A 25,666-nucleotide genomic window follows, 5' to 3' on the forward strand; every position below is an offset into this window, starting at 1 on the left:
TATGCTCCTTGGAATTGATGTGCTACTCTATATGCCACCACTAACTCTTGTATATATTGTAAAGTTTACATGTGTATTTATTCTGTTAGCGTTTAGGAAGAAAATTGTACATGGAGACCATTATACTGTTGTTTTTCATGCCTTCTACCGATACAAAGATCCATACAACCATGCATGAGAGCACATAGAAGGCCAACGTGGAATGGAATCCGTTTAATGAAGGCTGGCAGCTACTACTACATCTGGCAGCAGTGACAGCATGAGCAGATTGAGGGTAAGTGGAGGTTAATACATTTTACGGAGAGCAGGGCGCTCAAAGGAGAGTGAAGGGATCAAAGAGATGCACACTGATGGAGACAAAATAATCCTGCACACTATGTATTTCAAAGTTAGGACATTAGCACCTATGTATGTGTATCGCATTTCTTTAGCATGTACCCAGAAGAGTCGAGTCTGCAACTCATTCCTAAACTGGGCATGTATTGTGGCAGTCCTGATAGCTACAGAATGTTATTCCGGAGCACCTGGGCATTAGCAGTCACAGGATACAGCTCTTCCTTTTAACGCAGTGAGATAAAAATGCTCTTTTTGCGGAACATACACAAGAAAAAAACGAGTGAAGCAGGAGAAGGGCGCTGAAACAGACAAGCAAGTGGCAGACACAAAACCAACTGTAAGTATGTATTAGACGCAATTGGAGACTTAATTTCCTCATATGATGTCATACTGTTATCTAACCAATCCAATAATTAAACAAAGTAGAAAATGAACGAGTTTGAGAAAAGACAAGGCCTCAATGGCAAAAAGGAGACCAAAAAAAACGATATAAAAGGCTACAAAATGCGATAATATTGGAAGATGGTTGATTAAGGAAAGAAAACTGGAAGCTATAAGAAAATAAATTTTGAAATAACACAAACATAGGTTGCATAAAACTCTGGTACCAAAAATCAAGTTTAAAGGCAACCACTTAACAACCTAATAAAAAAAATAGAAACAAACCAAGATTCATTACAGAAAAATATCAGTAACTATTTGAAACATCATATTAACACACCACCTTCTCCAAATCGAAAATGTCCACTTATTTTACCCTGAACTGTTATTTTTATTTCTTATGGAAGTTCCACCAGAACATACCCTTTTCAAAGAGGTGCCCAAAACAAGAATGTAATAAATAGATCACAAGTGATAATTAAAATAATTTGAAATCGTTGCCCTTTACCTCTTCAATTGCATCTATCTGGTCATCTTCATCATCGCTGCTGTTACTTGTGGAATCGTCATTTGAAACGCTGTCTCCCTCTTCAAGAGCTTTTAAAGCCTCTGTATCAATGATGCCGAGAAACTCATTCTCTTCCAAGTCCCTTACTGTTCCAATTTCCTCATCAGAAGACGTATCCCCTGCCCCATCTATTTGGATAATGTCAAATGTGTTCTGGACATGCATCTTTCCTCCAACAGAAGGAACCTAAGTAGACAAATCAGAATATTCGGAGAGTCATAATTACTTTTACAAAATCAATCAAGTACCTGTGACATGTCACCATCTATGTTAACACAAATATACATGTATTACCAGACAAAAAGAAATCAAATTAAAGCCTGAGTCATGGTTTTAGCCGATACCCATAAAAACAATGCAATTCAGCAGTTATAGTTCGTGGCTAAAAACATAACTTGCTGCGCTCCATTGCAGTGTGTATGACACCATACAACATCATTAAGGAAATCATAACTGATTACATTGATTGCATTATTTCTGGACCAGCACTTACATGTGTGCTTGAATCCTATCTTGAGCCACCAGTCAAATGTCATTGAAAGTGACATCATGGATGGCATAACGTACGCCCACAATGATATCACTGAATATATCATTGCTTGTTGGTAGACTGTTTTTTATTCCTTTTTTTTAAGAAATGTAATTATTAATCATTAGATCGAGGTACTCCTCCGCTTTTTTTAGGTTGCTGAAATACATTTTGAGAACCTGTATGTTACAACTGGGGTTTACTTGATTTATCTGTCTTAACAGCATATTAAGGTTGAAATTCTTCGTTGCTTTTTTTTTTTTTTTACAGGAAGCATAATCATTTTGATTAAATATGAAGAATCATTCAGAACATAGTTTGGTGTTAGCTTTTAGATGGCTATGCTATTGTGAAATAGAGCGGATTCCCTCTTTCTAAACCTCAGTGGTTGCAGATTTTGGTTGTTTTTTACCTTTCAAATTTTTAATTGTAATTTATATATCCTTTGTATACTAATGCCCTTTTTTTAATAACAGGCTATTCATCCGTTTTTAGGTTTTAATTTAGGGTCTCTTGAAAGTCTGTTAATATGGTATTGTTGAGTTTATTTTACTTTTTCTTTTATTTTTTGGGGGGCACATCGTGAAATAGGATACAAGATACTTAAGGTACCTTTACACTATTAAAATTATATAGATTGAAACAGGAGCATTTTAAAATTAGTCGAGTAACGAGTAAGTCAAACACTTTGCTGAGATATAGACACAAAAAAAACAATTATTAATATTATGTCCCTCACTTATTGGCTAGTTTTTCTACACTTAGACTTGATTAACAGCTTACGTTATTATCTCACTATTAAACTACAATGCTCCCTCTAAAAAGCATATGTACGAACAAATACACATATTCATTCGCTCATATATATATATATATATATATATATATATATATATATTCCACAATCCTGAAAAAACAGGTACGGACCACTTCCAAGATTCCTTTGTTAAAGTGCTTTATTCAGTGAAACAGCAGCATGACGTGTTTCGACCGGGTAACCCGGTCTTGATCACATGACATGTATAAAACCACAAGACTTTATATATTGTTACGGTTAAACAAATGCTCCTCCTACTATAATAAACAGTGAAAAAACACTATTGGGGATTATAACCCTACAATTCATATGATCAGCTAAATACACCACTGAAAATATAAACAAACCCTTAAATTAGAGGTTAATATCTTTCCACATGCGAATATGTCATATATTGCAATTTTATGAAAATACATCAAGTATTCAATGATTTATAAGAAATAAAGGGCAAGTGCCCAATGTAATGCAATACAAACAGAAATCCCTCATGGTTAAAAATCATCACTCAAGTACAAGTAGTAAGGAACACAGATAAATCACAACATATAAAGGTGAAACCAGTGAAGAAGTAAAAAATAGAAAATAATACATTTTTACATCCAGTTGATACAGCATACTGGATAAAAAGAAGACTGAAGTGTCAGACGCCAGACACAATGATAGTATAGTGCCTTAAATAAAGTGCAAGTGCAATAAATCATAGTTCGGTAACCTGATATACAATAAAAAAGAGGAAGTGAGTAAGTTTTGTCAAGAAGGCAGTTGACAACACAGTTAGTATATGACAAAAATTATCCTTAATAAAGCCAACCCATCAGGAAATACAATATATAGTCTTCAACCAAACAATCATTACCCAATCTCCACACCTCAATTTCACCAACTTAAAACCAGTAAAACTAGAAATCTAGTAAAACCAGTTAAAAATCAAGATAAAAAATAAGGCGTAAAGGGTTCTCGATAAAAACCGCACGGTTAAAAAGACTAAAATAAATTAAGAATCAGAATAGCAGCAGTAGAAGAAAGGTCAAACTGGATATCGCTCAAACAGCCTGTCAAATTCCAATAATACATGCAGTATGTAATGGGACAAGCCTGCCCCATAAGCAAATCAAAACACATACTGAATCTCAGGAACATGATACAAATTACAATCCCATAAAAAATTCCTTAAATAATTTCATTATATATTACGTAAAAATTACCTCATGAAAAAACTTCATAAAAAATTCTATAGAAAATTGTAAAGATCCTCTCCTGTATTAAGGCCATTGGGAATCTTAGTATTAAGAGTAAAATATATTGACTCTCCAGCTGACGAAGTTTCTTATCCCTGTTACCCCCTTTTTTTGGAACTGGAACAGCATCAATTACAAAATATTTATATAGTCGTGGTGGTCAATTCATAACAGCCTTGATTCCTTAATTGCTGTGACTAAGGACAATATTCCCCCCTTTGTCAGAAGGTTTGTAGATGACCGATGTGTCCTGTTTCAGGTTTTTTATGGCAATTTTTTGTAGTTCAGTCAAATTACCCCGATGCTTGGGTGGTTTTTTGTTCTCTCTGAATTTCAAAAAATTCTTGATGACCGTGTCAGAGAAAGTGTCAATGGCATCGAACGGCATCTGTGGTAAGAATTGTGAAGATGGTTTCATGCCACTGGTGAGTGCTTCTTGTTCCACATCCACATGCCTAATTTGTTGATTCAATGTTACTACAGGCTGGGAACCTTCCATTGTATTTTCTTTTGGTCATCTACAAACCTTCTGACAAAGGGGGGAATATTGTCCTTATGTCACGGGAACAATATGTGGAAGAAGCCCATCTGCAATTAAGGAATCAAGACTGTTATGAATTGACCACCACGACTATATGCCAGGAGAGTATACGACAATTCCATGCTCTCATCAAAAAATGGCATGACAAACAGATGCAGGGCACAGACGAACATCTGTTTTTGAGAACCACCAATCCTATTCTACCCACCTTCTACCATCTACCGAAGGTGCACAAAGATCAGGCAAGACCACCGGGAAGACCGATAGTCTCCTCCATGGGAAGCCTCACGGAAAACCTCTCTAAATTTCTAGATCACTTTTTGTTCAATGCTGTACTTGAATTAAAGTCATACATTAAAGACACCACGGACTTCATTGGTCACATAGAAGCACTGGAGTGGCAGCTATCCTATTGCTTGATAGTCTTCGACATCACAAGTCTATATACCTGTATTAACCACGCACAGGGCCTGAATACTGTGAATTATTTTTTACAGAAAAGACCATGGAAATGTGCCACTCCCAACATTATGTTGCTAAAACGTATCAAATTCTGCCTGTTTAATAACATTTTCACTTTTCAGGGAGAGCTCTTTAGGCAGGTTTCGGGGACCGCGATGGGCACCTGCTTCGCCCCCAGCAACGCAAATGTATTCATGGGCTGATGGGAGGAGCAGGTGGCATGGTCACTCATTAATGAGGAATGGACCACCAAAGTAGTGTCATTGTATAGATATAGATGACCTTTTTTTGGTGTGGAGGGGCTCTGTTAGCGAGGCAGAAGAGTCTATAACACTCTTAAATAAGAATGAGGTCAACTTTCAATTCTCAGGTGAGATTAGTTTGGTGGCAGCAAACTATCTCGACCTGAGAGTCGCGATTATAGATGGCAAAGTCACCACTGATTTGTTTAGGAAGTCGACTGCTGAGAACAGCAGTCATCCCAAAAAACTGAAAAAAACAGTATTCCTTATGGTTTTTTTTTTTAAGATTAAAGCGGAACTGCTCTAGGGAGTGTGATTTTGATTCAGCAGCAAAAGAGAGTGTTGATTGACTCCTAGCAAGGGGATATGATGCAGGACTCCTAGAAAGCACACTCAGAAAGATGAAAATAAAATCTAAAAAGGATCTGCTAAAACAGGAAAAATCTAGAGAAGATAATGGGAAATTCAGAATGATAACCACCTACTCGGAAGATGCTGACACACTCAGAAACATTATGAGGAAAAACTGGCATGTGTTAAAAACTGACACCTTCATTGGGGATAATATTTCAGCAGGATCATTGATCACATATAGAAAGGCACGCTCCTTGAAAGACAGTTTGGTACACAGTCATTTGGAAAGTATTCCACGAGACCGGGAACCCTTAGCGACATGAAAGGGTTTTATCCCTGCGGGAGGTGCAAGGCTTGCGCCTTCAACAAAAGGATTCTAACATATAAAATCAAAGGTTTGAAACCAGATAGAAAGATCAATAAATTCATGACTTGCCAAACAACGCATGCTGTCTACTGCTTAAAGTGCCCCTGTGGACTTGGATACATAGGGAGCGCTATACAAAGTGTGAAACTAAGAGTGTTGGAACACATGCTTGCCATGACGAAAAAGGATTTTAATTATCTAGTGGCACGCCATTAAACACAAAAGTAACAGGGATCTGTTACAGTATTTCAGCATCGATTGTGTACCTCTAGATGCCAGAGCAGGTGATAGAGTATTGAAATTGAGGAGGCTAGAGTCCTGATATATCATAGACTTACAGACAAAATCCCCAAATGGATTGAATAGCGGGGAAGAATTGACAGTGCATTTGGGTAATTAACTAATATGCTGCTAAGAAGGGTAGTTGCTTTTATTGACATAGAATGATTATAATGAGGAAGCCTTATTTCTGATCCTCCTTATTATTATTATCATTTTTTCTTTCTCTCGAACAATGAATTATGGGCCGATACACAGCATTATTACATGGAACATAGGAGATACGCCTGCAACCGGCTAAATAGGTTATGAATGCCGTTCCACGGCAAGATTAATTTGTTGTCAAACCACTTGTATAATGCATGAATTGGAAATAATCTATGTCAGGTTTCAATATATATTCCTTGACGTGCAATATGGTACAATTACATATTTGACTAGAACAATAAGAGATTTACTCGTCTAATATGGCGCGCGCTATGCAGCGACTTTTCGCCAGCCCTTGTCTGTTTCCATGAAATCTTGTATGATGCTTCAAATATGGTGCCCGCCACTGCGTTAAGTAAACTGCACTGACGAAGGAATTTCTCAGAAACGCGTCTGTTCATTGAAATTTAAACTGCTGTAACCAAGCCTTGCGAGTGCCGTTCTTTCCTTTTTGCAAATGTGAAAGGAATTTTGAGCGTGAATATTTTTGCAGCGCATCATCGCAAGACCGGCACCCGTCCCCCAAGTGCCCTGCGTCTGAATCAAATTGGAGCAGGATATATATATATATATATCAATATATATATATATATATATATATATATATATCAATAAACATACGCACATGATTTATAGACTATCCACGGCAAAGCCCTACTTGTGCAACACAGCATTTTTAACGTGCTTCTCAATAGGAAAGCAGCTCTTACATGTTGCTACTCTGCACATATCCAAGACTGGAATGCCACCTTACATTGTTGCTGTTTCTGATATATTACTCATGAAATAAACATACAGGTGTTTTCATAGGACAAGCTTTGATATGACTGAAAGCAATAGCAGATGCATTCCCCTTTGCAATGCCCTATTTGGAAAAATGCTGACCCTTCATGGAGTCTCTCAGCATCTTTTTCCACCACAAAATCAAGAGCATCTACGACAACTTCGACGAAGACAACCAACACACTGAACCCTCACCAACCCTCCCCGACACCCGGAAACCAGCGATTGATGACTGGACAGCCCTCACCACCGAAGACACACTAAAGACAATGAAGTCAATCCACTCAGGGGCCCCCACGGACCCCTGCCCCCACCACATCTTCAACAGAGCCGCCAACACCATCGCACCCATGCTCCGCCAAACCATCAACCGCTCCCTGGCGACCGCCTCGTTCCCCGACGACTGGAAACACGCTGAGGTCAACCCCCTCCTAAAGAAACCCTCAGCGGACCCCACCGACCTCAAAAACTACAGACCCATCTCCCTGCTCCCGTTCCCAGCGAAAGTCATCGAGAAAGCCATCAACAGCCAACTCGCCACATTAATTGAAGAACACAACATCCTCGACTCCTCCCAATCCGGCTTCAGAAAAAACCACAGAACGGAAACCGCCCTCCTCGCCGCAACAGACGACATCCGCACCTTACTGGACAAAGGAGAAACAGTAGCCCTCATCCTCCTCGACCTATCAGGGGCGTTCAACACAGTCTCCCACCGCACCCTAATACGCAGACTCTACGATGCAGGAATCCAGGACAAGGCCCTCGACTGGATCTGCTCCTTCCTCTCCGGCAGGACGCAGCGGGTCAGACTCCCCCCTTTCCTCTCGGACCCCACACCTATCACCTGCGGAGTCCCCCAGGGCTCCTCCCTCAGCCCGACACTCTTCAACGTCTACATGGCTCCACTTGCCCCCATCGTCAGAACCTACGGACTCAACATCGTGTCATATGCAGACAACACCCAGCTCATCCTCTCCCTATCCAACGAGCCCAACACCGCCAGACGCAACTTTCGAGAAGGCATGGAAGCCAGTGCCAAATGGATGAAAAACAGCTGCCTACAACTAAACACCAACAAAACAGAAGTACTCATCATGGGCCCAAACCCCGACGCCTGGAGCGACACCTGGTGGCCCACCGCCCTCGGAAACCCGCCAACCCCCACAGACCACGCACGCAACCAGGGAATCATCCTGGACTCCGAGCTCAAAATGGACCGCCAGATCAACTCTGTCATCTTCCTGCTTCCACACCCTCCGCCTCCTTCGTAAGACCTTCAAATGGATCCCCCTCGAACACCGAAAGACAGTCACTCACGCCCTGGTCACCAGCAGACTCGACTACGGCAACGCACTCTACGCCGGAATAAACAAAAACATCACCCGCAAGCTACAGAACATCCAGAACGCCGCCGCAAGACTGGTCCTCAACCTGCCAAAACACTGCCACATCTCCCAGCACCTGCGCACACTCCACTGGCTCCCCGTCGAGGCGAGAATCACCTTTAAAATGCTCACCCACGCACACAAGGCCCTCCACGGCACCAGCATACCTGAACAGCCGACTCAAATTCCACGCACCCCAAAGGACCCTACGATCAGCCCAGCTTTCCTACGCCGTGGTCCCCCGCACCAGAAAGACCAGATCGGGAGGCCGCTCCTTCTCCTTCCTCGCGGCCAAAGCATGGAACGCCCTTCCGCTCCACCTCAGACAGACAACATCGCTCCCCATCTTCGCAAGAAAACTCAAAACCTGGCTCTTCGATAGACCCCCTCCTTGATGGAATGGAACCTCCACCCCCCCCACCCCTAGCGCCTTGAGACCCTTACGGGTGAGTAGTCGCGCTTTAACAAACTCCTGATTGATTGATTGATTGAGTCTCTAAGGCAGTTAACCCAGATGACTATGCTAATCAAGATGACACTGTAAACACAGTTGAATATCCATTAAATGAATCATTCTCTCTCTGTTGAAGGATTTTGAAAATATGTTCTAAGAATTCCAAGTCTGCTCATATGGAAATTTGTTGCATCTTTGTGATGGTTTCTGGATTAGTTCCCAGAATAACGCCATCCTTTTGGAAACTGATATATGGCTTTTTGTTAGGGAATGACTGGCTCTCACCTATTCTCTTATCCGAAATTAGGACGCATAATAGTGCTTTTTTCAATGTAACACATTTGTTCGTCCAATTGCTGGGTTAGAAGGATAGTTTTTCAAATGCGCAAAGACCTTGTTCATTTCCCATGCTGCTAGTGGTTGCCACAGAGGTGGAATAGCTATGCAAAATTAGCCAACAAAGTGGTTTGGTTAATCTAGAGTACAGCAGATTACTGTAGAGGCCAACAGTGGAATAGGAGGGACACCTGATTTTAGACATGACCACCAAATGGGCATGTTTCAGTTTAGATTTTTCAAAAATCAAAAGGTAAGGAAGTACCTCATTCGGTTCCAATGTAAGAGGGTGCAGACCTTTGACATGATACCAGGTGCAAATAGATATTCAACAAGATAGGTTTCAATTTTGAAGGTTGTTCAGGCTAAATGCAGAACACAACAACATTCCATAGGACTACCCAAACGTGAGCTTTCCAAGGTTTCAGGAGACATTATGTCATCTCGAGCCATCCAGATTTGAAAAATCCGTCCCTTCTTTTTATACAGAAGAAATGTATGACTTCCCAAGTGAATACAGGGAGCTTCTAGCAGATGAAGAACATTGATGAATCAATACAAGAGAGGCAGCCACCATGGGCACAAGGATCACTTCGAACAATTCACTCTTGATCTTCTTGATCACTCGTGAGATAAGGTGAAGTGCCAGATACATATGTATAGATCTTTGGCCAGGACATCAAAAGTGACTACCTCATCAATCCTTGGTTCTCTTGAAGGATGCATTGGGGGGCGGGGGGGGGGGGGGGGGGGGGGGGGTTGGTAGGCTGAAGTCCAGGGGGATACATATGGATGTTCCGTGCCTAGGAAGTGAGGAACACCCCACGTGGGGCTTCCTCTACCTTGAAGTTCGGCTCTTTTCATGGGATATACCTGGGTGTAGCTGGTCCTCTTGTGTGGCCTCTGGGCACTTTCCTGCGAGGGCCCTTCCTACTCGTGTTGGGAAGTGACTCTGACTCAATGTTCAGAAACACGGGATCAACCTTCGCAGACCGGTGTGTGCACTTTGGCAGCTATCATGATTACACTCATGAGCCACCTGCCAGTGTAGGCCGCTGTATGTGCGCACCCATACCTCTGGTGGCCGTCATTGCGTGTGTTACCTGGCATTGCAGGCTAGTGCATGATCACTGGCACACGTATTGGCTAAACCTGTGTCCAGTCTGCCACTGCAGACACGGGCGGGAACACTTGTACCCCAGATGCTGGGGACTTTGTGTCCAACCTGCCACTGTAGGTCAGTGTGCGCATTAGCACATAGGCACCCAGGTAATGAGGAATACCCGTGTGTGTTTTTACTACCTATGAGGATGACTCGTCCCATACATTAACACGGGGAAGTGGTTAACATTACTTCAAGCTGCAATAGTGGATTGCAGTGGAACAGACTCATGATGTTACCTATCAATGGATTCGCCATGCCAACCCCTTTCCAATGTTAAAGGGGGGTTTGGCATAACTCGCTTAGAAATGCTAGTTATAGAATATGGACATTTCTATGCTATAGGAGTCTTGTGTGTTGCGATGCCTGGCTCCAATGGATACCAGGGGTCGGGAAGCACATCTGTGCATTCTCCAAGTGACAGCCATAAACCATGAGGATGCCATGGGAACTGAAAACCTCTGCCATTTGAGAACCGAATGGGATGGATTGGAGAGAGAGGTTCCGACAGTTAGCCTCTAGCTGCCAGATCACAGCCCTACGCAAGATTAAGATCTGCATTCCACGGCCCCATGGCAGACTGGTCTACAATTTAGGGAATACATCTTCGGTTCAAAAGGAAACCTCTTGAACAACCCTTACTTCAAAGATATCACAGTATAACTACGGCTGCCATCCTTCAGTAAGAGGTGAGATATGCTAGCAGGGATGCAGGCCTGGGGAACCAATGGTGCACATTGCCAGAGGACTCTGTTATGCAAATGGAGTGTAATTGCCCTTGAAAGGAACTGCGTGCCCTTTCTGAATAGTAGCTGGCCTGGGCCAAAGACCTGCTGAAGTGTGGTGTCCTGAAGGGTGCTCTCCAAGGGCCCGTCTGTGGGCTTCCTAATCTCCTGGAGATCTCTGGGACATCAAAGATCTCCCGCAAGGGAGCTACACTATCTACCTGTGACATCTGGAGAGTAGGGCCCTCTCAAGTGCCCACATCGGCTATGGAATCCCATAAGGTAGGACGGGGTGAGCGTGGAATTAAACTTGTGTCTGAAGACCTTGTTGTCTAGTGCAGAGACCCAGAAATCTTTCCCACATCTAAGGTGTGTTGTTCTTGTAGATCAGGAACCCAGACACTCATATAAGTGTCTAGTTCGTGGCGAGAGGATTCACCAGTTGTGGGATCCCACGTGCCCCTTCACTCGACTGTGCCACATTTCTCTCCTGCGACACGCGACTCCATGCCTACTGCATGCAGTGTCCGATTCACAGGGTGTGACCCTCGGAGGTGGGGTGTACCTGTGGTAGTGCCTCATTCTATCTCATGTGGTTCTACTGAACTTAGGTCGATTGGTCGGGTGCACCTGTATCCTCATATACCGGATATGGTGCCTTATTTCCAGAGGAGTACTGAATTTGCAACTTTTCATTGTGTGCAACTGGAATTGCATAGTGCAACACATCTCAACATGTAATGATCACTGTGCCTCATTTCCAGGGAGGTATGGAAATTTGTAATTCTGAATTTCATCTTTGGGACTTGAAGTGTCTGGTGCAACATCCCCAGCAACGCACAGCAGATGCTGTGCACAGATTGACTGGGTACAACACTGATCATCCAACCGAGAGGCTCCCATTGGTTTCTCCCCATTCATTGGTTGTTCCATTTTTTACCCTCGTCGTGGCGGCTCAACTTCCCTCTCCACACCTTACCTCTCCTGAAGACATCTTGGCGCCAGGTAGTAGCTAGAGAGATTCACTGGGTTGAAGGAACGCTTTTGAGCCAGTTTGGAAGGGGGTCAAGAGACTTCATGACTCGACTCTGGCCGGGGGCGGTGCCGCGCAGCTTCCTTTCTCTCTCCTCTGCTGAGGATTAGCAACCCAGTCTGCAAAGATGGTGGTACCAGCTCAACTTGAACAAGCCATGGAAAACATTATGTTTACTTTTCATAAATATAGTGGAGACAAAGGCTACTTGAACAAAGATGATCTTAAACACTTCATGGAAAAAGAGTTCACTGAATTTCTCAGGAACCAGAGGGATCCTTTGGCAGTGGACAAGATCATGAAGGACCTAGACCAATGCTGGAAAGGACAGATCAACTTTCAGAGTTTCTACTCCCTCATTGCTGGGCTCAACATCGCCTGCAACGACTACTACGTTGCGCACATAAAGCCCAAGTCGAGAAGCTAGAAATGCTATCCAACACTGGAACCCCGCGCTGCCATGCAGGGAGCACAGTAGGGAGCAATGAACTTATATGTTCTCCCTGCGAGAGGGAGAGCAAAGTGATATTCCTTAATGAAACTCTTGCAACTCTCCACCCCTGGCTTAAAAATTATACCCCTGGCTGAAAAAATAAAGACCCATGGCTTGTTTTGAGAAAAAAAAAAAAAGAGAGACTGCATGACTCTACTGCACAGTTCTTCAAACTGTGGGGCGCGCCCCCCTGGGGGGGCGTGGATGGGTTCCCAGGGGGGGGGCGCGCCAAGGCCTCTGCCAGCACATGTAAATGAAGACGCCTGGAAGTGGAGCAATGTTTATTTGCTGCATTTCCAGGCCGTCTTCATTTACTCTTAAGGCCTCAGAGTGCCCCGGGGTCAGAAATCAGTGGGTGTGCTGCTGGGGGCTCGGCTGGGCAGTGTCTGGAGTCTTATTAAGACTCCAGCAAAGTCGAGTTTTTCACGGGTCTTTAAAGACCATTTCCATACATTTGGAAACTGGTTACCTAAGCTTGGTATTTTTTCTTTTTCCAGTACCCCCTGGGCCCCGACTCTGCCTATTCCTTACATTTGCATTTTAAACTTGCTGCTGTAGTGTGAAAATGCATTTCATGAAAAGCAATACAAAAAAGGGTTGCCATTAGAAAAAATGCTAGCCATGTATGTTTAAAGAGCCTGCAAAGACCTTGCTTTGACACTAAATAGGGTCTTAAATAAAAAAGTATGTATTCATTTGTAATGTGACTTTCTGTCCTTTTTATTTTCAGTCATGAATTATTCAGGCAGTCCTAGAACACATTTAAAAGTACTTTATATTTGCTTTTCGAAGTACGCACAGATAAGTGCTGTAAATAGGGCTTTAGGTGACTGTTTATTTTTGTGCCGTCTGCAACATCAAAATATTGAGCTGGGAACCCTAATCATAAGACTGGAAGTTTGTTGCAGGATCAGCACATTATTTCCTTCACCCTTGATTCCCTGATTAATTCCATAATAGCAATAGTTTAACTTATATCTGAAACCCTGGCCCCGCCAATAAAATGCTGATAAACTTCAAGTGTCTGGGAATGCACCCTGCATTCAGACAACTCAGTCCTCATTTTCACCTTTCACTTTCACGCTCACCATGAACTTACAGCGCATAGTTATGGTTTTCCCGCATTTGCCACATAATCCATTGTCTGCTGCATAATTTGCAGATTAAAAAATGCAGCAAAACATGTTACCTCACAGTGGAAGGCCCTTTCTAAAGATTGACTGGTCACCTTTCTGTTGTTTATTGCTATATGCGGGTGTTAATGTGGTACTTATGAGGGGTAATAAAGGCCAACACAATGTTAACAAGTGTAAAAATAGCAAAATAGTGCAGTAATGCTATCACAAAATATGCAGCATAATTTGCCTTTGCTTGCTGCAGAATTTAGTCAACCATGCTGCATAATTTGGCCTTCTCCTGCCGCATAATTACAATGGCCTGTTTATAGTGCTAAAAAATCCCAGCCTGTGGCAGGAAGCACTGTGAATATGTAAGTCATTATTTTAAAACAGTATTTACATAATCTAAGCTAGACTGCTGCAAAATGATGCAGTGATTGAGATAAAACAAGGTCCTACAAAATGTACTGTTTAGTAGTAAGTAATCAAACTGTATCTAATGCAGACATTTTTGTAAGTGTCTCCACTATTCCAGATTCCAGCTGATAACTCTGTTACATTACATCTTAAAAAGAATAGATCTTTGCCACCATAACGCTTTAAGCAGATCCACTGGAATTATTCAGCAGAAGAGAACACAATTATGCTGCAGGTTTGACTAAATTATCCAGCAAGAAAAGGTAAATTATGCGGCACAATGCGCCACATTTTGTAGTTAGCATTACTTCAATATTTTGTCATTTTAACTCACGGTAACGCTGTCAAGGGAAAAATTCCACCTCATTAGTACCAGTTTAACACCCAAATACAGCAGTAAGCAACTACAAGATGACCAGTCTTTGTAAAGGGCCTTCCACTGCTCCAGAACACTTTGTCACGCTTTAAGTAACTTTTGTTCCGTTTGAGCTAGAATCAAGTTTTTTGTCTTTGAAATCTGGAGATTATGTAGCAAATGCGGTAAACTGATAATTATGTGGAAAGCGCTGCTGCTGCAGAAACTCAAAATTCCAGTGGCCCTGGCTTTAAGTGACTCAATCAATTAATGGCTGGTAAGAAGGCCGGTTTCTTTTGTAACTTTCTGCACTACCACCACCCACTTCAATTTCAGGCACAGGCATGTCAAAGTCAGTATTAACCATTCAGGGGAAGTTTTTTGTGTGAAAGCTGAGTCCATGGGGTGGCTGGTAGAAGTCAAGTAGGGTTGCATTCAGATGCAGAGCCCTAATCCTCTTGATCCTTGGGGCCCTCACAGAAATGGTCTAGGAGACAGAGGAAAGGATCGAGATTCATAGATATTGTCAAAGAGAAGGCCCAAAATAGTGAGCACTCTATGCAAATGTTTACAAATGGCCAGAGACCACTTCTTTAGAGAGATACCCCAAAGAAAGGGACAATTAAGGTTTTTTATTTTAAAGGGACATTAGTGAAGCTGGTACTGCTGCCAAGTGTGTAAGTGGCCACTGCTGGTTATCACAAAGGAGTAGATGCAGAAGGTCTTGGGCCCAGGAATTTGGGGGGCCCACTGCATCACAATAATGACTGTCTACCTTTAAAAAAAGGGGCATCCGAGCGTATTGTCCTTTCAAGCATAGGACAGAGGTGATGATCCATCATGGTGGGGAAGAGGTAAAAGAGGCAGAGGAGGTAGCCTGCTACTCAGGACTGCAGTTATCATTAGTGCAGCAAGTATAGTTGCATTGGGCTCAAAGAATGTGAGGGGCTCACAACACCCCAAATATGGGGAGCAGTTTGTTTGGGATATCTGTTTTTGTTTGATGCATTTGCTGTTTTATAAGTCTCATATTTGGTGTGGTTCATAAGCTATAGAAAAGGTATTCCTGAAATCATCTCATAAGCCCCGCTCCCTGCATGCAGCCATGTCCCTCCCGCTCCCCCAATCCTTGCCATAAAGATTTGGAGGGGGGCCCAACCTCAAAACATTTTGCTTAGGGGGGGCTCAGAGTAAAAAAGTTTGAAGACCTCTGCTCTACTGTGTTTTGATACCTGTAGATGAACTTCCCTGTGGCTGCCGAACTCCACTTGTTAACGTCTACCTTCCAATTAAAACTTGTTCCAGAGGACCCAGACTAAGTGTGATTTTGGTCACGTGCAGCCTAGTACCTGGGAGGCGGGCTGGTTATCTGCCATCTGGGGGTACAGGTCAATTGGGGAAAATCAGAAGGTGGATGGAGGCTGGGGACACAGAGTCTGCACAGTGTTATCCATTGAACTGCTGGGTACCAGTAGAACTGCATTAGGGTGATGAGTGTGTATGTGGGTCAGAATATTCTGTACAAACTTGACTAGTACCTGTTGCATCCTGTAGCGGAGTGATTGGGAGTGATAACTGAATAGAACGAGGGGACCCTGCCAATATTAATTAGTAGGTCCCAAAGGAGGGATCCTAGTGATAAGGGGGTGGTGACACAGCAAATCGTATCAGAGTCAACAATACATCACACGAGTAGAATACACCATTTTATGAAAAATAAAGTTGATTTATTAATAAGGGACTAATTCATATTTAAATACATGTATTGGGTAAAAAAACAAAATGGGCAACAGTGAATTACAATAGGACTTCACAGAGAGCAAAAATGTATTTGTGTCCCACACACTACCACAGTCATTCACTAACACATACACTCACTCACAAGCTCACTCACTATAATAATACAGTCACACACATAAAATGATGGAGGTACATTATAGCCTGCAGGTGATGAATTTTGGGGCTGCTAGGACTAAATTAGCTTTTAGATTGGGAGTGATAGTCAATGGAATGCCTGTGATTCACGACACTGGCAGGCGGTGCACCTTTTTATGTTGATTTCATGCCAAAAGCACAATGCATTTGACACTAAGTTTACCTGCGTGTTTGCGGCCAGCTGTGCTGCTAAAAAAGTGTTCTAGTTTTTATGTATGTACATATCTTTGATATTGTGACCTGGGTTGTACCTTATAACTGTGCTGGACTGTATTATTAGAATTGCTTGGGTGGGGCATGGGGTAGACAGCGTATCGCACCACATAAGGGTGCTTTCTCTACCCGTTTGAGGGTGGGGGGAATGGGATGGTTAGTTTATTTTTTTTGATTTACAGGGTTTTTTATAGGGTGAACTTGACCTGATGGTATCAGGTATCTGAGAGCTTTACATAGCACCAGTTGTGTTACATGAGGACACATTCATTTTTATTTTTTGTTAGGCACGGGGAGATTAAGTGATTTGCCAAGAATCACAGGATGTTCAGCGTCATTGCTGAGACTCTAACCCGGTTCCCCAAATTCGAGGTTGACCACCCTAGCCATTAGGCTAACTCCTCTCCCCAACTCCTCTCCAGTTAGATTTGGGAATGTCCACAGTGTACATACTATTGATATAACAATATCAGTGGGCCTAGTACTGCTAGTAATATTGCCAAATGTGTTTTATGCACAAAAGTATATGATGTTCATGTCATAATGATTGGATATGTGTGTTGAATATCAACGTTATTTACATACATCCCTTGTGAAGTCTTTGTTGTGATGCTCAGTGTATTTATCAAGAGTGACTGCTGTGCCTTTGCTGTACACATTGCCTCTGAGGAAAGCCTGACTGCTACATGCCAAACTACCCAAGGATGAGCACAGGTTATTCAGCAAGTGTAATCACCATCCGCTCCCTTTGACGGGAGCAGTAGGCTCTGCCTGGCTGTGGACATCTCTTCAGCCAACCAGAAAGTGTGGGTTCCGACAGGCAGGTTCGCTGGTATGCGGAGTGATATTTGTTTGCCATTGCAGAACAATTTTGATTTTGGAAGTGAATTGGATACAGTCCACACACAGTCCTGACTTCTGAAGCCACGGAGCATGCAGTGCTTGCAAATGGTGCATCTTTGTTCTGCAGTAGCCAAAACGACATCTTAAAAAGTGATTTGAAGGGGCAAACTATTTATATTTCAGACCATGTTACCATGATACTAGTCATCATAACTTTTTAATTCTTTCCTGTGATAAGAAATCTTTTCCTACAACTATATCGAGGATGACTCCTGGACACTGGAGGCACTTAGTAGGTTCTGAATGAGACTAAGATGTGTTGCCCATGATACCCAGAATTTGAAACCGATTTGGATATTCAGCTATTGATGACATTGTGGCTTGTGACAACTTGCCCAAGTTGTCAACGTTAAGAAAAATATATATTTTTTAAAGCTGTTAAAGGGGTCATAAATGTCAAAATGTTCTAAGCTGGGTTGAGGCCGTATCTTAACACCTTGTACAAATAGTAGAATCCAGCTACTTCGAATAACAAGAATTTATGTTGATTGGGAGGTACTAGGATGTGAAAAATTGCTTCCTGAAAAAAAGCTAGGCTATGTTCTCACTATCTTGGAGCAGCTGAAGTATTTCTTGCATTTTGACGCATCCTGAAAAGATTGCTTTTGCGGGTATTGAGCTGTCTGAGGCCGGGCCATGGGTTTTACCTGCAGAGCCCGCTGCTCCCCAGGCACTGCATGCAGGACCTTCCAAGCAAAGTCAGACACTTATTTGGGAATCAGTTACAAATTGGCCATAAATTCCAGCAACTAAACTCATAGGTGGATAGTGTATCAATCGCCTTCCACCTGTGTGCCACAGAGATTTCTTTCAGAATGCTTTGGATTTTCTACACATCTGGGTACCCATGACCACTGCTTGGGGGCTAGTCGCCCATGGACGTGTCATTTCTTTCACAACATGCAACTTGCTAGTCTGATCTGATTCTCGAGTTTTAATATGGCCAAAAAAATGTAAAAATTGAAAATGCGATTGACAGGATTGACTCACAAGTTTAAAAGCAGATATATACCAAAGTGTTAAAACTTTGAAAAATAAAAGAGGAAGGTTAAGGAACAGCTGGCGGAAACCTCGAGGCTGACTGAAAGGAGATGGATTACACCTGAAGTCTGATTGAAAGAAAAGCCCAGGATAGATATGGCTGGGTTAGTCCTGGTTGATGGCCTAGACCCTAGGAGAGGTAGTAGGCATAAGTGAATGAACCCTTCAATTCCCACTTATCATATTGTATAAATGACAATGTTTGAAAAGCTATTGAACCTATTTGAATCAAACCAAAAAAGCACCCTTACTGACTAAAGAACAAGTTACTTACCTTCAGTAACGCTTTTTCTGGTGGATACAGTATCTGCCTGTGAATTCCTGACCTTATGAATATCCCCTGCTCCAGCATTCCGCGGAAATTTTTCGCTCTCCGCGCCGACGAGGTCGTCACCGCATCATGGCTCCGCATGCGGCTCCACACGACGTCACCAGAGCCATAAGAAGACAACGTTGGCGAGATGACGTCAGTTCCACCCATTTTTTCCAAGCTACCAAGGCAAAACGGGCGAACCGACCATAGAGACAATGCATACATAGTACACAGAATTCACACAAATACACCCAGTGTATAATTCAAGAACAAAGCTTGCACTTCAAACAAAAACAACAGTTGATTAACAGAATGCAGAACAATGTCATACATTCACCCAAGTACAGAGATCTGGGCCTAAATCCATCGTTTTTTGCACTCCACACCACTTCAGTTCAGACATGGCCATATGCAAATCAGCCTTGACCCTGTGCCTCATGGTAACAGTCCAGTCCAAACTGCCAAGCCATGTCTTCCCTGGACCGGAATCAAGCATCCTAGGACTGGTTTCTGGCTAACAGCCATCATCAGCCAGGATAGCTTAACTCCAGTGATGTGGAGAGCACAGGACTCATGTCTGAGCATACCCGTCCCACTCGGGGTGACAAATACAAAAAGAACAGTTGATTGACAGAATGCACCACAATGTCATACATTTACCCCAGGACAGAGATCTGGGCCTAAATCCATCGTTTTGGATTAAACCCAGATCTGTGAATGGGGGAGGATGTTTTGCCATTGTGCAACATTCCGTCCATCTGTTGTTGTTTTTGCATTTGTCGCACCGAGTAAGTTCAGCCAACGCATTTCAAGAATTTTGTCAGGGCTGAAAACAGATAAAGTAAAAACATACATATTCACAAAAAGGGACGGTCAGACAAAAAATAACATTTAAAATTTGAACACAGGGAACAGAGAACACTGAAGTAGCACAGAAACATAAAAATATACATATGAAAATACATAACCACAAAAATATAAAGATACATAACAACCACAAAAATAATACATAAACAATAACATTTAGAAACTAATAACCTAAACAAACTTTGAAATCATTTTATCATACAATTATAAATGGAGAGAGAAAAGAAAGCAAAAAACAAATAAAAAAAGAACACAACAGAGCCAAGAAGCTCTCAACATCAAGGAATACAGTAAAAAAAATCATTACATAAAATCCTAGACTTAAGACAGATGAGGCATCTCTGACAATTTTGATGACACAAAAGTGGCACAAAATCATATCCCCGTATGTCACGATTTCCCTCGCCCCCGGTCGTTCCCGCTTACTACAGCACGATCCGTCGCGACTGATCTGCGCCCTCACAGGACCAGTACTACCACGACCAGCCTGCCTAGCGAGAGAACCGCGGACCGGAAACGCCTTCATAAGCGTTTTGCAGCGAGGACGCAGCGTCGGATATTCTGATCCATTGCCGACGTCTGAGCCAAATGCAGATCAAGCTTCTTTGCCGTCCGCACTGCGTGGTGCACCTGAGGAGGATTGGAGGTAAGCGTGAGCGGCGTCTCCCTACCCCCAATTCTTGTTCCTAGCGATCGGCGGGGACGCACACCACAGAGGTGTTTTCCGCGTCTCTGCTGAAGAGTGCCGTGGGTCCAACCTTGCTGATTGTGGTCGGAGGCGTGATCGAGCGGCTGCTCTCCACCCCCGCCCTGACAGTATTCTTGCATCAATCTGAGACGCACACCGAGGAGGTGCTTGCCGCGTCTCAGACCTGCAGCCCAGAGCAGAGTTGTGGAAATAGGAGTGGAGGCAAGATCGAGCGCCTGCTCTCTGCCCCATTCTGTCCATAGTTCAGTTAACAGAGACGCACGCCTCGGAGTTGTTTTCCGCGTCTCTGTTACAAGGCAATAGAGGCTGACCTTAGGACCTCTACATCACCTACAGAAGGTTGATGAGCGGCTGCTCCCTGGTCCCTGCTTGTTGGAGTGCCCGGCTGGGCATTCCCAAGTTTCCCGAGCACCCACACCATCGACCTTACCCCCTGAGCAGCAGTCGAGCTGCATTGTCGGCCGTTGCTTAGCACTGTGCCCTCCGTTGGCGTACACCGGGACCGGTGTACATGTGGAGGACGGTAAGAGCCCCAGGTGCTGCGAAGGGTATCGTTAACATTGTATTCTTTCTTTACCCTGTAACATTTCCTCCTAGGCTGATACAGCCTTTTGTTTTCGCACCCCATTAAATGCATTATAAAGGCAATTACGTTTGGCGCTCTCGTTGTATCCAGGCCGTCCCCGATCCCGGGAACGTATGGACGTTACACAATATCCAACCTTATTTAACTATAACATTCCCCTGGTCGGGTGACAAACCATGGCGACTATGGACGACGTGTTGGCAGCATTGTCCGCTGTCCAGCTCGAGCTTGCAGCGTCCAGGCAAGAAACAGCGGACATAAAGGCCAGGCTTGATGTTCTGCAAAGCGACCCCCTTCAGGCCAGTCGTACAGCCACGGCTCCTTCCTCTGCTGTAGTGGTAAAACTTCCGGTGGCTATCCCGTTGGCCACACCCGAGAGATACAGTGGAGACCCCAACACCATGCAGTTCTTCCTCACTCAAGTGACCTTGCATCTGTCATGCAAACCCAAGGCGTTCCCCACTAGCCAGGCCAGGGTGGCTTTCCTTATTTCCTACCTCGCAGGGAATGCAGCGCAGTGGGCAGTTCCGCTGGTGAGCCGGGATGACCCCCTCCTGTGTGATTGGGGAGCCTTCCGTGAAGAGTTCCTGAAGGTGTTCGACAGACGGGCGGACTCCTATACCGCTGACAAGGAAATGCTGGAGTTAAGGCAGGGCAACAACGACCTGTTGCAGTACTTGAATGCCTTCCGACATCTAGTGGCCGAAACTAAGTGGCCTGTCTCCAAACAAACCGCTCTTTTCCACCAAGGGCTGAGTGAGGAACTTAAGGATGTGGTGGCACAAATCGACCGTCAACCCAAGACCTGTGAGGGTCTGATTAGTTTGGTGTTATATCTGGATCACCGGTTGAACGAGAGGAAAGGCATCCATAAGAATAAAGGGAAACCCCTACCCGCTTATGTGTCAACTGGAAATCCCGAAACGCAGCTCTGCCACAAAAGCCGAACCCATGGACATCGGTGCCATTCGGGCCAGTCTAACCGCCACCGAAAAGGAGTTACGCCGCAAACAAGGATTGTGTTTATACTGCGGGAAGAAAGGACATTATGTCCAGGAGTGCCCTGCTAAGCCGAAGACCAGTCGATACCGGGCCAACAAGACTGTGTCGGCAGTAGTGGATGTACCGGCGGAAAACTAGCGGACTCCCAGAATAGTGGAGGGGCCTCTTGGAGTCAAGTCCGTATTCCCTCATGTTTGGAGCATGGGGACCACCACCACTTGTTCATCACAGTATATATAGGCCTACGAGCTCAATGGATCCCTGTAGTGGCCATGGTTGATTCCGCTCTTTCTGGACCAGAATGAATCTCAGAGACTGGGCATTTCTCTTATCCCCAAGGATGTACCTGAAGATGTGTTTGCTGTGGACGGGAGACGGTTGATAACCGGACCCATTGGGCATCACACGGGGTACCTTCCTGTGATGTATGGGAAATGCCACGAGGAGAAAATCAACTTCAACATCCTCCGAGCACCGCAGTACGGGGTGATACTGGGTCTGCCTTGGCTCAAGAAACACAACCCTTCGGTCAACTGGAAGACCCACGAATTAAGGATGACTTCTCAATATTGCGTACAGTGGTGCAGGGTGAATCGGGGATCTAGCAGCACCAACCAGGACTCCGGTCTCACAGTCGCCACGGCGGCCGAGAAAGAGGTCGCTCTTCCCCGTGCATATCGCAGCTATGGGGACGTCTTCAATGAAGTGCGTGCGGAAGTGCTCTCTCCGCACATGGTCTATGATTACCAGATAGACCTGGTCCCAGGGGCATGTGTTCCCAGCGGACGGCTGTACGCCTTAACGGAGCCGGAAAACCTCCATTTGCATTCATACCTCGACAAACTCTTGGGATTGGGGTTCATTCGGCCTTCGAAATCCCCGGCAGCATCGCCCCTCTTCTTCATTCCGAAGGCCAATGGGGAATTGAGAGCGTGTGTGGACTTTAGGGCCTTGAGTGCCATCACTGTCAAGAACAGGTACCCCTTGTCCCTCATAAGCGTCTTGTTAGAACAGGTGAAGAAGGCCCGGGTATACACCAAACTCGACCTCAAGGGGGCCTACCATCTAGTGCGCATGAGGGAAGACAACGAGTGGAAGACGGCATTCTAGACCCGTTTTGGCCTCTTCGAGTATCTCGTCATGCCGTTTGGGCTCTGTAACGCCCCTGCGGCGTTTCAATTTTTTCTTAACGAAGGGTTTCCGAGACGTACTGGATGTATACGTGGTAGTGTACATAGACGACATCCTCATATACTCGGACTCAGAAGAGGAACACGTCCAACATGTGACATCAGTACTTGGGAAACTCAGAGAACACTTCCTGTTGTGCAAACTCAGCAAGTGTGACTTCCATGTCACGTCCGTGGAGTTCCTTGGAGTAATGCTGAGCCCGAATGGGCAGGATATGGCGGAACGCAAGATCAAGGCGGTGGAGGAATGGCCTGTCCCGCAATGCGTCAAGGACGTGCAGAGCTTCATCAGCGTTTGATCGAGGGATTTTCAGGATTGGTGGCCCGATCACTCAACTGTTGCGGAAATCGCAGGCGTTTGTCTGGAACCAAGAGGCGCAGGAGGAGTTTGTGGCTCTGAAAAAGGCGTTCTGCATGGCCCCGGTGTTGGCCCACCCTGATCCGGACCAACCGTACGTGGTGGAGGCTGACGCTTAGGAGATAGCCTTGGGGGCCATGTCACAACGACATCGAGATACAGGCCTACTCCATCCTGTGGCTTTCATGTCCAGGAAGCTGAATGATGCAGAACTTAATTACCACATTGCTGAGAAGGAACTGCTGGCGATTAAGGATGCCTTCATGGAGTGGCGACACCCGCTGATGGGGGCGAGACATGTGGTCACGGTCTTTACTGACCACCGAAACCTGCAGTTCATGACGGCGGCAAGGCATATCTCTCCTCGGCAGTTGAAGTGGATGCTCTTCTTTGCGGGATTCAACTTTCACATCACATATCGGCCCGGGACTGAAAACAGAAAGGCTGATGCCCTATCCTGTCAGTCCGCTACCGATGAGAGACGGCTTTCCACCGAACAATCCATCATCCACCCCAAGGTGGTGTTGGGGGCGATACAACCGGATACTTTCCTCAAAGGCATCCATAAGGGTATTTGTTCCTTTACCTGGAGGAGGTGGCTCCTCAGCCATAAGGAATGGCAAGTCAGAGACGGTATACCAGTGAACATGCGTCGGTTACTGATACAGACTCCCCAACTTCAGAAACAGGCCTTCGCTTGGTGCCATGTGTCGCCCTGTGCGGGTCATCTGGGATTTGAGAAAACCATGGCCAGTCTGGTGAGGCATTTCTGGTGGCCGGCCATGAGAACGGATGTCCGGAGTTGGGGTGCGGCATGTTCGACATGTGCCACCATGAAAACTGATCACCAGCGTCCGCAAGGACTTCTTCAACCCCTGCCTACGCCCAGCTGTCCCTGGGAGAACATATCATTGGACTTTGTCATGGGTCTGCCCTTGGATCAGGGTAACACGGCAATCTTGGTGATGGTGGACTACCTCACTAAGATGGGGCATTTCGTCACATTCAAGCGGGTGCCAACTGCGGGCCAGTTGGCAACCATGTTACTCCGGAACGTGGTGAGGCTACATGGGTTGCCCCACGTCATTGTTTCGGACAGAGGGTCACAGTTCACCTCTCAGTTCTGGAAAACGTGGTGTTCAGCGTTGCACGTCAGGTTAGCCCTGTCCACGGCATACCACCCACAGACGGACGGCCAGACGGAGCGCCTGAACCAGACGCTGAAGCAATACCTGCGCTGTTTTGTGGAGCAGGGAAGGGAGGAATAGGTAGACCTCCTGTGGATAGCAGAAATTGCATACAACAATGCCACACATAGCGCTACCAAGGCATCCCCCTTCTATGGCAACTACAGACATCACCCCAGTTTTATGCCGTTTGTTCACCCAGTCAGGGAAGACAGGATACCCGAAACCTCCAAGACGGTCGCTCACATCAAGGAAACCCTGCTGCGTTCCCGGCAGTATTTGGAGGCCACCAAGGCAGCGTACAAGGTGGTGGCAGAGAGGAAGAGGAGGCCGGGGCCCTTGTACAGGGTGGGTGATCCCGTAAGGGTTTCTACCAGAAACATGCGATTCCGCAAACGGAGCATGTTCCATCCGAAATACATAGGCCCCTATCGCATTACCAAGTGCTTTAGCCCTGTGAACGTGAGACTATGCTTGCCTGGAAGGCTAAGGATCCATCCTGTTTTCCACGTCTCCTTGTTGAAGCCGGCGACGGCGAGGGTTCGGACTACTCCTGTACCGGTGTCGGTGGATTCAGAGCTGGAGGATGAAGTGGCTGGCATCAGGGACTCGATGGGGCAAGTTGTGGTACCTAGTGGACTGGAAAGGGTACGGCCCCGAGGAGCAGTCGTGGGAACCGGCATCCGAGGTGCATGCGCCCCGCTTGGTGTCCGCGTACCACAGGAAAAATCCAACTGGTGCGGGTTCGGTGGGTAGGAGCTGATGGAGGGAGGATGT

General features: G+C 44.9%; 1 protein-coding gene and 1 pseudogene across 1 annotated transcript in view; one reads left to right on the plus strand and one right to left on the minus strand.

Annotated features, from left to right (window-relative positions):
• The window catches only part of GTF2A1L (general transcription factor IIA subunit 1 like), an 871,572-nt gene that overhangs the window by 445,126 nt on the left and 400,780 nt on the right, over positions 1–25,666 (minus strand). Inside the window, exon 6 of the mRNA XM_086927762.1 lies at positions 1,226–1,471. Coding sequence (XP_086783888.1) covers positions 1,226–1,471 — 246 coding nt within the window. The remainder of the gene's footprint in view (positions 1–1,225; positions 1,472–25,666) is intronic.
• LOC147709172 (protein S100-A10 pseudogene) lies at positions 12,261–12,832 on the plus strand (annotated as a pseudogene).

Source organism: Lissotriton vulgaris, chromosome 6 (genome assembly GCF_964263255.1).
Source record: "Lissotriton vulgaris chromosome 6, aLisVul1.2, whole genome shotgun sequence".
Lineage (NCBI taxonomy): Eukaryota > Metazoa > Chordata > Amphibia > Caudata > Salamandridae > Lissotriton > Lissotriton vulgaris.